The 16,689-nt window shown below is 30.1% G+C and overlaps 1 protein-coding gene across 2 annotated transcripts in view; it reads left to right on the top strand.

Annotated features, from left to right (window-relative positions):
- Nucleotides 1-16,480, top strand: part of LOC130671671 (acetylcholine receptor subunit alpha-like 1) — an 88,521-nt gene extending 72,041 nt beyond the window's left edge. For both annotated transcript variants that reach the window (XM_057475718.1, XM_057475719.1), the window contains exons 6-7: nucleotides 6,399-7,442; nucleotides 9,770-16,480. In XM_057475718.1, the coding sequence (XP_057331701.1) occupies nucleotides 6,399-7,442; nucleotides 9,770-9,976 (1,251 nt within the window). In that variant the 3' untranslated portion in view covers nucleotides 9,977-16,480. The remainder of the gene's footprint in view (nucleotides 1-6,398; nucleotides 7,443-9,769) is intronic.
- The last annotated feature ends 209 nt before the right edge of the window (nucleotides 16,481-16,689 follow it).

Here is a 16,689-nt window from a genome sequence, read left to right on the forward strand (position 1 = left end):
TGAAAGTAAAAAAAAAATAAGTTTAGTCTCTTCTCTCTAACCTTTCCAACTCTTTTCAGCTCCTTTCCTCATTCATGCATCTGTGTCTTGATATATAAAGAGAGCTCGCAGCGAGGGCGGATTTGTTCTTGCCAGACAAATCCGCCTGTCTGCCCGTAACCTACAGATACACTGCTGCTCCCTATACAATACTACACTCTAAAGTCTAAAGGATAAATTTTACACGAAACACATTGCTCGATCTTTTTATTTTATCTCAACATCATTTTATCTCTCTACACAATGCTCAACCAGTCTTAAATAATCCATCAGAGTCACATTCTAACTAAAATCTAGCAAACAGAAAAAAAGTCATTCAAATTGGTTTTATCCATCAAACTATTGAGGTGAAAATCGCAGTTGTTAACATTCATTTTTATCACATACAGACATCACTCTTAAAATATACAGAATAGCTTTCTAACACCTCAAAATTTTGACAACCGATGAAAACTCGATTTCCGAATCCGGACCAAAAAAAAACGCCGTTTTTTTTAGTATGCATTTAAAAATGATGAATTTCCTTTAAGCTATGACGAGATTACGCATTGGCCAACAATGTAGTTACATTATTATTATTAGTAACAATATTTGTTTTGTTTTCGAATGTGAAAATGAAAACGATATTATTTTGTATAACGATTCCGTGAACATGCATTAAAAAAAAAAAAAATTGCTGAAATGAGTTTGAAAATTGATTAGAATATTTTCGTAGGGAAGGAAAAGTCAGCGTTTGATAACAATAATTTAAAATAACATTGATTTTAAGGAGTGCTGTAACTCTCCCACCTCAACTCCATTTTTCCAGTCTAGAATTCTTATTCTTGGCGAACTAAAAATTCAAACATCTTGAGCATACAAATGAACCTTTTCTCAGGAAAGTTGGACAAAAATAACCGCAGATGTCATTGTTATACATCACAGTAAACCTTATTGTCTATAAAACAAGTTACTTATCATACTGGGATGGTAGTTTTGTGTGTCTTTTAATGTCGTTGACATAAGAATTTGTGTTAAACTAGAAAAACTTTTTTATCTTTCCAAGGAAAATTTAAAGCATTTTTTTTTTTTCTCGAAACTGGTATCAAGACAAAAGAGATTGTGAATACAATCGCTAAAGTTTCGAAGGTTCGAATATTCATGGGCAACATTGTAGCCTCAGTGCGGGCTATCAAAAGTGTGCGAATATATTTTATATACTATATAGTAATATAAGAGGGAACGAGAAAACAGGATAGGAGAGTAACGACAACTACGAGCAAGTAGAGAGAAGGATCCTTTGTCCTCTTCAGTGAGCCTCCGCCACGAATGCATAATTGAACTCTCGATTTACTTGCATATTTCATCATTTGGAAACAGAGTTACGGGTCATCGAGGTAGGTCATGGAGTATAGTTTTGTTGTACCTCTTTTATATATATATATATTTAATAATAGCAGTGGTGGTGTGCACTAAAGAGAAAACTGTTGGCTCTTTTATTCGCTTTGTGTCAACGTCATTTTACTTTGTGTACCCTTCTAAAGTATTTTACTTTAAATTGTCTCGACTCCTTGCTCGTACTTGCTAAAGGCTCTTACACTGTATCCATATATAAGTATATTTTTTAACGTATATATACCGAGTTATAAGAACTTAAATTTCAAGTTTTTGAATATTTTTAAAATAAAAATATGACGCAAATTATAATTTCAACTATTAATTATTAAAATTTGTTGCTTAAAACATTAAATAGTAATAAAATACACTTGGGATACCTGCAATATCTTATCTGCTGTCTTTATTAAAAATTAAAAAATTTTCTTTCCTCGTGTCAACTTTTTTTTTCTAGTTCAGTAACATTCAAATTATTTTTTTATAACATTTTCATCAGAACTGTGATTGCAGTAATTTATTTTTGTACATGTAAGGTAAAAAACTGAGATAATTACTAGGGGAGGGTGGGGCAGAGCGGCCCCCCTAAGCCAATTATTATTTTTTGTGGCTTTCAACCATAAGATCACTTTACTTTTGTCCTATTTCGAACAAACTTATGGACATTTTGCCAAAATTCTGAAAAAAATTTTTTTTTTTTGTGGGGCAGAGCGACCCCCTTCAAAAAGTGATAAAAAAAATTTTTTTTTTCGTTTTCTTTTTTTTTTAAATTGTTTTCATCATTAAGAATGTATTTCTTTCTCTTGACAACTATTTTTGGTTTTATATTACTCGAAAAAAATTTTTTAAAGCGTAAAAAATCGTTCACTCTCGATTACCTTAATTACTAATTGTTATTTAATAAAAAAAAAAATCAATTCTATAATTTTACTTTATTTCAAAAATTTATCAACTAAAAAAAAAAATTTAATTTTTATAAATTTTTAGTGACCAAATTTGCCTCTTACATAAAGAAACGGCCGAAAAATATGAAAAAATAATTTTTTCGGAAGTTTCGGCTGGTCCATTTTGCCCCAGGTGTTATGCGTAGGGCTAAAAATGTGGAATTATAATCATTTTTTTTTAATTTGACGATAAAAATATGAAAAAATCACTTTTTCAAAATTTTGGGCTTGTCCATTTTGCCCCAAATGTCATGCGTAGGGGTAAAAATGCGCAAACATATCGGATTTATAGTAATTAGTCGAAAAAAAAAAAAATTTTTTTTTTGGTCAAAATTTCAGGGGGGCCGCTCTGCCCCACCCTCCCCTATACTTCATCTCATCTCATTTTAGTCATTGGTCATTTAATCTTACAATTATTTTATTTTCATACGCTATATTTTGCAACACGAATAATTATTTTGTTTTATCACTATTACTGATGTTTATTATCATTACTTTTTTGCAACTTCCGAAGGATAAAAAAAGCGAAGAAGGTGATAAACTGAAAGCAGGTCACAAGCTCATGAAGGATGGTTACAAACCGTCGTAACATCTAACTTATCAGTACCACAAAACTTTTTTTTTAACGTTGGCATGTCGACTTATCAAATAGCAACCTGTGTATTGGGTTCAGAAAAAAAGATAAGACGTAGAGTTTTTCAATATATTTTCCTGTATATATGCATATATATATTTTTTTTATGTGCGCAAGTACTTTTCCAGCATGATGATCGTGATACATTATCATACGTCGACTTTACTAAATGATACTTCAAGTGGTAGAGTTGAGAGTCAAGCTAAATGTACATGGAAGAGGAAGAAACCGGGGAAGGGTTTGCCGCTGATATCATGGCGAAAGAGTGAAATCGATCGACGAGTATGGAGGACGAGTTGATTCATGCAAGAAGTTATGCATTATTGTAGATGTGAATCGTTGCTGACTTTTTTCAGAGATAGACGATTATCTGGAGCTCTTGACGTTTTTTCGCGGTATGATAGTACCGAGTTCGTGTTCGGGTATTCATTTCTAAGCTTTTATAAAAAAAAAAAAAAGAAAGAAAAAAAAAACAGCTGCGTCATGATTCAAGTGAAACGTCGGGTGGTGAAGAAAAGTGAAAACGCAAAAAGAAAAAATTATACAAGAGATATTCTCTTATTTAAACTATTGATTTTATATTATTTATTTTGATATCTCTCACGCTATTGTTATTCATTGATCTCTGAAACTACTATCTTTCAAAATAATATTTTGTAATAACTCATTAACTAATGAACCAATCTATGAATAAAATATAATTCATTATCTCATTTAGTATAATTCCTTTGAAATGAATAAGAACAAATTTTAAATTATAATTGAAGTTGTTACCTGCACTCATTATTCACTTAACGCCTTTTGGACTAACATTAGTTTTAAATGTGAGAATTTTGAATAGCCTAAGAAAAGAGTGTTTATAAGTATCTACCCTTAATTACGAGTCCAAGTACTTAAAATTAAAAACAAATTTCTATAGAGCCTCAGGTAAAACCAAGGATAATCGAATCCATTTTCTATATAATATATAATTACTTAATGACTATTTTATGACGCCTCCAACACCATAGACCCAATATAATTACCTACGTACATTAGAGTTATGCGGGTAGGAGAAATATTCTTCATTCTGTAGTTAAATATTTGGAGTCCTGTCCTAATTTAAAATTGTCTTCAGTCTCAGTGAGCACTTGAGTGTCTTGTTGAACACATCGTAGTTTCTCTTAGTAGTGAAAAGTAAAAAAAATTGAACATTTTCACAATGAGTGTTTGGATTGAAACTGAATTAACACAGTGTAGTGACGTGCACATTAATACCAGCCTCCAGTATACAATGGAATATTTGAAGAAGTCTTGTAAGCCGTTGAAAAATCTAAAATATGTTGATAGTGTTTTGAAATTAAAAGACCAACGAGTTTTGGTAAAAGGAATAAACAAAGTAGGATATTGGTATCTCAAGAAAATCCTTTCAACAAAAACACATAACGAAACTTCACCCGATAATAATGAAGAAGGAATGAATATTTTGAAAGCAAGCTTCAAAATTTTGTCAATAAAATTACAACAAAAGTCAATCTTCGAAGCTATTAAGACCGGAAATTTGATGATGCTGATGTTATTGCTGCCTCACGGCTCAGATATAAATATTGATCTCGGACCATATGGATTGAGTCCTCTGCATGCTGCTGTTGACATGAACAATCAAGAAATTGCACAATTTTTGATCGTCAGGGGCGCAGAATTACACAGTAAGAGTAATAACGGTCGGACTCTATTGCACATCGCCGCATGGAGATCTAACTTTGATATGGTTAGACTATTGATAGGCTGTAAAATGAACGTTAATGCTTACGAAGTATCAATGGGGACACCTTTGATGGCCGCGACTGCCAGAGAAAATATCATGGTTATGAAATTACTTCTCTGCTGTGGAGCTGACATCAACAGCACAATCAAGGAAGGAGTTGATGAAGGCATGACGCCTTTGCACATCGCGTCGCAACTTAAAAATTGCCATGTTTTTCTATGTTTGTTGAACCACGAAGAAATAAATGTCAACGCGGTTACGAAGAATAATGAGACGGCTCTTCATACCGCTGTGAAAAGTTATCTCCACAATGCAACGATTATCATAAGTTTGTTGAATGCTGGGGTTGATGTTAATGTAGTTAATCACGATGGAAAACTAGCAATAAATTTTGATAACAGCATCAATTCTAACAAATCAATTGCATTGATAAAGCGACATATTGTTAAATTAGTCGAAGCTGAGTGTTTTTATGTTTGTGAAAAAAATATTGAAGCTGTTATGGGCCAAGAGTTTGATAATGTGCGAGTTCAGTGCAAACAAGAATTAGAATTTTTGAAGGCTCTTAAACTGGGCAACACTGATGTAACTTTTTATATGCTTCTGCACCAAAATATTGATCAATTGACGTTAGACTTAAAATTTTGTACAGAAATTATAAATTATCTTTACTCAACATCTTTGTGGCGCAGTTTTCCAATGTATCATGGTATTCTTCATAACCGTTTGTGGAAAATCCAACTAAAGATAGAATCATTAAAAATCGAAGAAATAATGTGCAGAAATTATTTACTCATTTAGATAATGATAATTTGGGAAAATTATTATACCATTAAGAAAAATATACATATTGTAGATGCATTAAAAATAAAACTGTTATATGTCATTTCTGTAATATAAATTACTTTTAAAAGTGCACCAAGGTTATAAAAGTTTTTAAACTAACATTTTGTTATTGACAGTCTGTAAATACCAACTAAAAAATTAAAATAATCTCAACAAATTTTATAATATTGATGTTGTCAAAAAAAATGTAAAAATAAAATAAGTTTTGTATTAAAAATAAAAATTTTTAAAATTATCTGATAGTTTTTTGTTTGTTTGTTAATATTTTATTATTATTATTATTATTATTATTATTATTATTATTATTATTATTATTTATTAATTTAAGTGGTCATGGAGTCGTAATTTTATATATCTTAAGCCTATTTTTCCTTGATTTATTCTACTAATTATCTATAAGTTCGAACATTTTTTAATTAATTTCAAAATAATAATTAAATTAACTATCACAAATTATAGACCAAAAAGTATCCTATGCATTAATATTCCACTTAATTGCATTTTATTATCAAACGCACCATTATCTTGCAAATACTTGAATTAATTTCCCCCTCTTAAATTTGAATCACTATAGTAGCTGCCACAATAAAGTCTAATTATGATTCAGTGCGCTTACGAGCTTCATACTACTTCCATTATCAATTGTTAGAGACAGTAAATTTCGAAAGATTTCATACAAATACTATTCAAAAAAAAATAAGTAACTGCCACAGGGGCTGGCAAAAAGCTGCAGAAAAAATACCTTTTTTTATCATGATCTCAAAAAAAAAAATTTATTCTGCTAATAATTGTGCAATTTGTGTTTTTTGTATTTCAGGTGGATCTGCGTCACTTGAGCCAAACAGAAGACTCGAACGAAATAGACGTAGGAATCGACTTGGCCGATTACTACATCTCCGTCGAGTGGGACATATTAAAAGTGCTTGCGAAGAGAAACGAAAAATTTTACAGTTGCTGTGAAGAGCCCTATCCCGACATAATATTTTACATAACTTTACGCCGTAAAACGTTATTCTACACAGTAAATTTAATAATACCATGCGTGGGTATATCATTTTTATCAGTGCTGGTGTTTTACCTGCCAAGCGATAGTGGTGAAAAAGTGTCATTGTCAATTTCAATATTACTATCATTAACAGTATTCTTTCTATTGCTTGCCGAAATAATCCCTCCTACATCAATAACGGTGCCGCTTTTAGGTAAATATTTATTATTTACTATGGTGCTGGTAACATTATCCGTGGTGGTGACAATCGCCGTTTTAAATGTTAATTTTCGTTCTCCGGTAACACATCGTATGGCTAAATGGGTTCGTGTTGTATTTATTCAAGTATTACCTCCATTTTTGCGCATCGAAAGACCAAAAAAGGACAACGATGATGATAATGATAATAATGATAATGATAATAATAATGATGACGATAAGGACGAGGATGACGACGACAAGGCGCCCGAGCTCATACTCACCGATGTGTTCCCAAATGTTAATGAGACTGACAAGTATGAATTGCCCTATGGCGGTAAAAGGTATAGTGAGGATTATGAAATAACAGATTTACCTGGTTTACCAGTAACAATACCACCAGTACCAGTTCCACCATCAGTTACAACAATACCTAATTCGAGGTACGGTGATTTACCCATTCCTGTTGTGGCACCACGTTTTGATGAATCTGCATTGCCACCTCTACCGCTACCTGGCGGTGGCGATGATGAACTATTTGTACCCGCCAGTCCGGGTTACGTTCATGAAGATGCTAGTCCGACGTTTGAGAGGCCACTTGCACGGGAAATCGAGAAAACCATTGAAGACGCACGTTTTATTGCTCAACACGCCAAGAACAAGGATAAGTTCGAAAGCGTAAGTATCGTTTTTTATTGAGATTCTGTTATTAGGTAGTAGAAAAGTTTATCGTTACTGTAAACCGATTTTTTTCTGTTGACTATTTACGATTTTACAGTTGACTGTTTAAAGCGTTATAATTTCGAGACTTTGTCAGTATTCACTTGCTGACAAATCACAGCCACCAATTATTCACAAGGGTTATTACAGATACACAAGACAAAGCCCTCTTGACAGAACGTGACGTAGGCTTCTCAAAGCCTTTGCACGTATTATTAGACCGATTATAATCCTTTGTGATTATGTATGCGAATTTGTGTTCCAGTTGTGACGATGCTTCAGACGATGTCATAGTTTGTAATAGTTTATCTCTGACTCTGGCAGTCTATGGCAGTCTATATCTATGCATATATATGGAGACTGTCAGCTTAAAACGTCTTGTGCTGAAGGTTAAAGTGAAAGAGCATCAATCTTTTGAGAATACACTGCTTGACAGGTTCTTTGATAACGATAACCTTTATGTTATAAGCTAATAGCTAATATATAATATCGCCGCTGAATGCATTGCTCTAAAAGAGAAGAAGCATTCTTATAATAGATGATTAATGATCAAAGATCCATTGATGCACATTTGATAAGCTCGAAAGTTTTCTCGTAAATTAACAAGTTTAGCGACTGGAAATCCCATATTTCGTTTAAATCGTTTCTCATAATTGTTTCGAACAAATTTTTATTAAATTTCCATAGAACACACTTTACTTTATGCAAATTCATTATTATTTTTCATATAAAAATTTTCGCTCACAAATTTAACCGTAGGTTTATGCTTGGCTGATTCCAATTGGCTTTCAGCCTAGATCAAATTCAATGCATTCATTGCCGTCTACCGGCAATAGCAGTAGGTACTAGTTTACAGTTCACTAACGATTTTTACTTCTATACTTGTACTCTGTTCATTCTACTTGATATATACTATTTTTTTGTTATATTCTTTTTTAAATTAACGTTCTCTCTTTAACAAAAGCTAATTGCTCTTAATTGTTGTGGTATTATTAGAAAATAAATAAGTGACGACTTGATCAATTTCAAACAAAGTCAGAGATGAAAAATTTCGTAAAATTTATAGAAAATATGATATTGCATACGGACAAAATATTACCTCGAGAAATAAATTTAAAAAAAATATGCTATTCATTTTTTCGATTTACCGAAAGTGTCGTTGGATCAGAGAAGTGACTGAGAGCTTTACGGAAGCAGTATTCGTTTTATCTATTCCCTGTACGGGGCTCTCTGTTGGTTGGTGGTCTTGGTAGTACTGGAATAATGTAATACAGTATAGGAATAAATTACCGTGGACGAAGTATATAAAAATGTATATGTATATAATATCGGTAGTGGTGGAGTAGTAGAAGAAGTAACGCACTGCGGCAAGGCAACACTTTACCAGGTTGCCAAGTAAACTCATCTTTGAAAGTATCATGTCATACGCGAATACTTATTCTGTGTACTTGTTCTTCTATACTTTATATATTGTTGTTGTTGTTGTTGTTGTTGTTGTTGTTGTTGCTATTGTTGTTGTTATATAGTATCATATTATTACTTAGACAGTGTAGAGAACGGCTATTTGCATTTTGCCAACTTGGTGAATGCATCTTTTGGTTCGCTTTAGACATTGGGATTAAATGTTTCGTGTATAAGTTTCTTCTCTATATACATATATACATAATTTGCATTGTCTTTGGTAGATCTTGTTTTCACATTGAAATGCACGTGATATTATTTGCAGCAAGGTTAGTTGGCCTTAAGGCAAACTTGTAATTTGGCCTCAGAACTAGCGCTCATAGAGAGTTAGCTAACATCTGTGGGAAGCTAGGGAGGCCACGGGGAAAAATAGTTCCAGTAGAAGATAAAAAAATGAAATGAAGAATGAGAAAATTTAGTTGAGTTGGAAATGGCGATCCTAGATAACATCTTCAAGTTAAGTCTAAGATGTCTCGGATTAAGTTTCTTCGAGTCTCGAAGCCTTCAGAAGCTGGAGGCTGCTCGGGATTGTATAGGAGTGTATAGTACAGTTGGGTTGCTGGAGCAAGTTCTTGGCAAAGACCGAATTAGATTTGTGAAATAGATTCTGTTTAGTTTTTTTTTTTTTTTTTCACTAAATTTTATTTTACAAACTCGTGCTTCTCTATGCTTATTTTTACGATGGAATTTAATTTATGTTAAAAGAAGATGGGATAAAGTGGTCAGAAAATTTGTTTTTTACCCATTTCTAGTTTATTTTTAGTGCGAAAATATTAAATCATGGGAAGTAAAACAATTTAGATGTATGTTTTTTTTTCTTTCAGGTGGAAGAAGACTGGAAGTACGTAGCAATGGTTCTTGACAGAATTTTCCTCTGGATATTTACGATTGCTTGTGTTATCGGTACGGGACTCATAATCCTACGGGCCCCGAGCCTGTACGACGAGACCAAACCGATTGACATTATTTATAGCAAAATCGCCCAGAGGAAGATGATGCTGAAGAACATGGGTCCTGAGGAGGACGACTAGTCGACGATAACACCCGGCCACAGTGCCGTGGTTTTTATAATTATTGAATTAATATTATTAATAATTAATAAATTTAAATAATAATGAAATCACACTCGTGCCTCGTGGTCAAGTATTAACTGTGGTACCACACACATAAACATCCATTTAACGAAAAAAATTAATAAATATTGAAATAATAACACACGTTACTATACCCACTCTTATAAATTCTTGCACGCAGGCACGAGGCAGTGTCGTCGTCGACTGTCGTCACTCCTTGTGCACCAAAGTTCACGTCTCGAGATCCAACGGTTCTTACATAATTCAACAGACATCTCGATCCAGTTTCATCATTAATTTTATTACTATTATTACTACTGCTGAAAAACCGCCAAATAACAGTTTTAAAAATTATACTAAAAAAGACAATTAATAATAATAATAATAATTGTTTAAAAAATAATTTATAATTATAATACAATGGTGAGTCGTGAAAATCGTGAACAGACACTTGGAGAACGGCACGTTCGCGTGATAAATCACGAACGAAAATAATAAAAAAAAAAAAAACGACTGCGTCGTTGCCGTCCATTGTTCTTTAATAAAAAAAAAAAAAAATTAAAAATTAAAAATAAATAAATGATAATCATAATCACGTTAATTGATTGATGATTAATTGAATTTGAAGAAATGAAAACAAAAAAGAGGGTAAAAAATAAAGAATTATGATGATTGAAAGACTTGGGGCGACGACGGCGGTGGTAATAAAGAAAGTGCCAATTATCCAAATAATAAATAATAAAAATAAAAAATGATAAGTGAGCCGTATTTTTGTAAAACCAGGTTTCATACGTAAAGGCTAGAGCCACCGCGACGAGCGATTTTGTCGGGAGACTTGCCGAACTGCCGCATTTTATAATTGAATGAGTTATCTTAAACAAATATGTAATATTAGTAATAAATAATAAGTTAATGATAAAATAATAATAATAATAATAATTGATAATTAATTATTTGCATAATTAAAATTAAGAATGACGAATAACTTTCACCTAAGACACAGCATTAGTACACGCACAATATGGGGGGTAGTCACCCTCGCTCTTCTCTTCGTCAAAAATAAATAAATAAGGACGAGAAGATCGAGTCCTGAGGTTAAATTATCAGGCATAATTATGATATCTTTATTTCAATTTTTTTCAAATTATTTTCTAATATCGTTATATGTGATCACGAAATAGTCATGTATAGTAAATATAGAATTTGCATTATTCGCTTATCAAATCATAATTAAGTATCAGAAAATCATGAAATTTCAATGAATAATTGTATTTTCTTGTCAAATACAGTGATCACAGAAACAGATGTCGTTAAAAAAACGACTATTTGAAAACTGCCCTTGCCTATGATTTTATGTGGTCACACAATTAGTTTGTGAAAAAATTATCTATGGCTTGAAAATAGTTACAATAATAATGATATCTGATTATATCTGATGATGTAAATAATAACTATCGGAAAATTGTATAAAAATAAAAAAAATTAGACAAATACATCGCTTGTAAAAACAACTGCCAATTTAAAAATGGCCTCTTATTCCATCGTAGTTGGGAGGCGAGAAAACCCACTAGGGTCGAGGAAAAGGGTGAGGGGCTATGTATTCATATATATATATATATATATATAGGGTATATAACGGGGACGGAAGGCCGGGGTTGAGAAAAGGAGCTGGCGATAGAACGGAGTTGACTGTAAAAGGGATAAAAGAGATGAGAAAGAGGTAAAAGGAATGAAAAAATAAAAAATATATAGCAGGGCGTGGATATTCGAGTTTGACCGAGAGAAAACTCTTTGGAGCGTTACCAAAAAATTCGGTCTTCGAGATGTCGCATGACCGTGCCAAAGTCTTGATTCTTATGACGGTAAAATAGAAGAGACAGAGTTGTTTTATATATATAAGCACACAGACACCAACTTAAAAGAATAAAAAATGATATAGAGGAAGCGGAACCAACTGAGGAAAAGATTGAAAGGTTAAAATGAATTTCTTGTGGTGTTCGAAGTGCGATATCGACGAACAGAAGCCAAAACTGCATACTTTGGACCTTGATATCGTGCTCGAGATACTTGATATTTTATTTTAGACTTGGTATTGAAAAATATACGAGTAGTTATTTGCGCGAGGGGATTCAGAGATAAATTAATTTCTTTAAACAAAATTATAGATTTCAATGTTTTATTATCAATTGTATATCTATATGTATAAATAAATAGATACAAGTTTAATATAATATCGTTTTTGGGAACTTACGAGAGTTGTTTATTAAGTTTTTATTATAAAAAAAAGAAAAATAAACATAAAATTAACAATTGGTGGACTACGGTGCTTCCAACCCCCTACCCCCTCGCTGCGGTTTTAATAATCAATTTGTTTGCTCATCTAATGATAATGATTAATTATTAATGTTAATGTGCATATATATATATATTATGTAATGATAATTATAACGATAAAGTATAACTTGAATAGAAAGTTGTATGGTAATAGTAATTATTATTATTATTATTGATACAGTGATTGGCTAATCAGGAATTGGTTATTTGAATAACTATGTGAAATTAAACAAAATTAATTAGTAGATAAAATTTATTATTATTGTTATTATTACTCGGTATGTTTAGTAGATGATTTTGAATTATGAGAGGGCATTGGTATTTTTTTTAAATTATCTAACTATAGTATTTGATTTTAGTCTAAGAATCATTAGTTATATTTATTGATGATATCTGATACAGGCTTTTTTTAAATCGAAGCTAGACAAATTTTTGTTTTTACTATAAAATCAGCTAAAACTTGAAAATAAATTTATTTTGCTCTTATATAAATTAAGGGCCACTAATGATCAGATAAAAAATCATAATTTAAGTTCCGTGAGTTCCGAAGTTTCAAAAAAATCACTGCATACAGAGTAAATAGGGAGTTTATTTTTTTAGCTGACTAATTTCAGGGTGATCTGGATGTTATTTAAATCTGCATTCACTCCGGATTTACTCCACGTTCACTCTGCTAATTTTTAATAGTTTATAGTTTTAAATAGATCCAAATTTTGAGTAACAGAAATTTGTATCAGATATAATTAAACTATAAAAAAAATTTTTTTCACATAAAACTAATTCCGTTAGATAAATTGAAGCAAAAAAATTTTTCAATTGTATAGAGCACTAGTTAAACATAAAAATAAATTTTTTAACTGCTTAATAACATATAAATATATATAATGTTAACATTTATTGATAATTTTAATATAATAATCATAATAACAATATTATTAAATTATTTAAAATTATTAATTACAATTAATTAAAGTGTATATAAAAATTTTTTATTGTAAAAATATAATTATAATTTATTTAATTGTAATTAAAATTCTATTAAATAATAATTATAAGTAAATAAAAGTAAAAAATAAATAAAATTGGATTTAAATAGATTATTTGTTGGAAATTATGAAAAAATAGACGCGACAGAGCGAATGAGTGCATGAATGTATAGAGTAACGTTAAGTAAAACTCATCGTGACAGCAACTGCAACAATAATAAATTAATACATTAGTTATTTAAATAATATTATTATTGTCGTAATAATATAATAAGCAGTAATATAGTATTTGGAAATGATAAATAAATGGATTATAAAGTGTACCTATGTTTAAAAAATATATAACACACATATGTAATTATGTAATAAATTTAAATTTGAACGCGTGTAATTAAATAATTTTAATTTACAATAATTAATCATTGTTAAAAATTAATTGTGTTGTTGATTTAATTTTGACTATCGATTGATCGACTTTTATTTAAAAGACACCAACGCTCAATTTTAAAATATGAACGTTTAATTTTTTTTTTACGTAACAAAACTTTTTCTCACTTGTTTGTTTCAATTGCGGAAATCGTCGTTCAGATATATAGATATATACTAGTATATAAACCGCGTTTGTACGTATTTAACTGATAGTCAAGTGTTTACTGTTTATCCTTTCCAACTCGGCGAGTACTTCAGGTCGATCGATCATCTTGTCAGTTAAACAAAACGACAAAGCCAAATGAAAATAAATAAATAGATACTTACATAAGTTCAAATTAAAAAATTTTATAACAAAAAAAAATAAAAATGAATTTTCCTGTAGTTTATTTAATTTAAAAATTTTTTAATTAATAATATTAAAATACTGTTCGATATAGTATTTAATAAACGATAAATAAATTTTTTATAAAAAATAAAAAAGCTCAACAGACAAACTCAAAGCTCAATTTAAATGAAAATTTCAAAATAAAAAATTCAACGTTCGTAATAATTGAGTTGTTATTATTTTTGTTCTACTTATTTATAACCGGAGGCTTTAATTATTGTAGCAATTATATAATAAATTAAATTATTGAGTTAAATTTGATACAAATGTAAAATAAAAGCCAATCAATCGAGTCAAAGGTCAAATGTAAATTTGATTCAAGTGAAAATGATAATTATTTAAATAAAAATGTAATAATAATAATAATAAAAAGAGGAAATTTAAAATTTAAAATTAAAATAAACAGAAACAAGAAACTATCGCATGTCTTCCTGGGAGTAGCCTACGTCGTAAGACTTGACGCTCGTTCCTCTTAAATAAACTGAGCGAGTCGACAAAACCGACGGATCGAGCGAGGGATTTATTAGCCCGCCCTTTTACAACTGAGCTTTTCTAACCTCTCCTATACACGTCTGTTTACGCGTACACGCCCTTATGACCTATTTTTCAACCATAGAAATCATACCATAAATAAATAACCCATCAAAAATTTTTAATTATTTAAAAAAAAAATTCCAGATTTTTATGCTCAGAAATAACTTTTTCATAGTGACAAAACATCTTGATTGAGTGTAAGTTCTAAAGTGGTCCCAGTAAGAGAATGCACTTCGGAAATTGCTCCCACTACCAAACATTTATGAACTGCGCATGCGCACAGAAAAGTGGGAGAACATTTAGCACATAAAACATCTAGAGTGGGAGTAAAAACCGACGACACCCGAGGTGCATTCTTTTCGTGGGATGACAATAGGTGTCGTGTTTGCTGCCCGAGCCTCCGGCTTGTGAACCAACATGCTTTTGAACTCATTCCTAATATTCCTATTAGACGTATTAATAGTTTTTGTATTAAATGCTCAAAGAATATGCTCTAATAATCTTACCGAAGGCATTCTTTGAACGTAAGGTTAAAAAAAATTCAATTTGAATAAATAAATTTTTGTGCATAGACGGAAAAGTTCAAGGACGAAATTGACAGATATTAATTGCATAATATTCAAATTAATTACCGTAATAACTAAATTAATAATTAAAAAAAAAAAACATTGATGATTTTGTTGACAATTAAAAAATAAATTCACATAAAACTGATAGTATTGTTAAGACAATCAGACTTTTATTGCTCCTGGTCATCGTTTATTAATAAATAAAAAAAAAAAAATTATCAGATAACGTTGACTTATAGATTACCGCAAAAATTAGCACCATCGCTGTTAATTGATTAACTGATAATATATCTGGCTCATAGATAAAATCCCTTAGAAATTAAATAAATGACAGAAATTTCTTTTTGTTTTCTTTTAAATTAAAAATCCCCGAGTCTTCGCCCCCGCGATCTTTTAACAAAAAGCCGAATAATAAATAAACACATAAATTATTCAGTAGAATTCAGAAAATACGTAAAAATGATGTAAAATATAATAAATTATTATTAATAAAATAATAATAATAATGATAAAAGGAAAAAAAAAATGACGGCAAAATTTTTTGTACGCCTAATTTTTTCTACATTCAAAATCCACATATTTAAACATACTTAGTCGATAATCATCGATAAATAAACAGGATTTGAAGTAAATTTAATAAATAAAAAAAAACAAGTAGTGAAAAATAAAGTCATATGAATAAAAATAAAGGCAAGCTCAAGAAATAATAAAAATAGCACGCTCTTAGATGATATTTAATAGAAAATAATATAATTTTAAAAATTGGGTGAAAGTGTGTTGATAAATATTTATAATCATAATTATATATATACATATATGTAATTATAAGTAATTAACGATAATGACATATATATAAAAAAACATTAATGAGTGTTTTGTTATCCTGCAAATGGAAAAGGACATCAATAAAATAATGAAATAAAAAATTATAAATATAGAATTAATAATTAGTTTAAAGTGCAGTAATAAATTGATTAAATATTAATAATAATTATAATTAATTAAAATAAATCGGTATCGAAATGTATACAGTTTAAATGTTTACGATATAAAATTACGGGTAATTATTAAGAAATTAGAATTTTTCTAACTAATCAATTTATTATCATTATTATTATTATTGTTATTAATTGTTATTATTATTATTAAGAGTGGACTCGTAGACATAAGTATATAATAACGACCTAAGGCATTCAAACAAACTGGAGAGGGAATAAAAATTTTGTAATTTTAAATAAATCCTTTGACTAAAAAATTATATTTTATTATTTAACTTGTAATTATTTTTATGGAAATTATCACTAATAATTCAGGTCTTTTTGTTGGTGGTTATTTTTTTAATAAATATTTAATTACTGTAAAGCAACAAAACGAGTGTCGCTGTTGATAAATTATTTAAAATATTAATCGGATTCCAATAGATGGTACTAC

This window comes from Microplitis mediator, chromosome 7, assembly GCF_029852145.1.
Source record: "Microplitis mediator isolate UGA2020A chromosome 7, iyMicMedi2.1, whole genome shotgun sequence".
Lineage (NCBI taxonomy): Eukaryota > Metazoa > Arthropoda > Insecta > Hymenoptera > Braconidae > Microplitis > Microplitis mediator.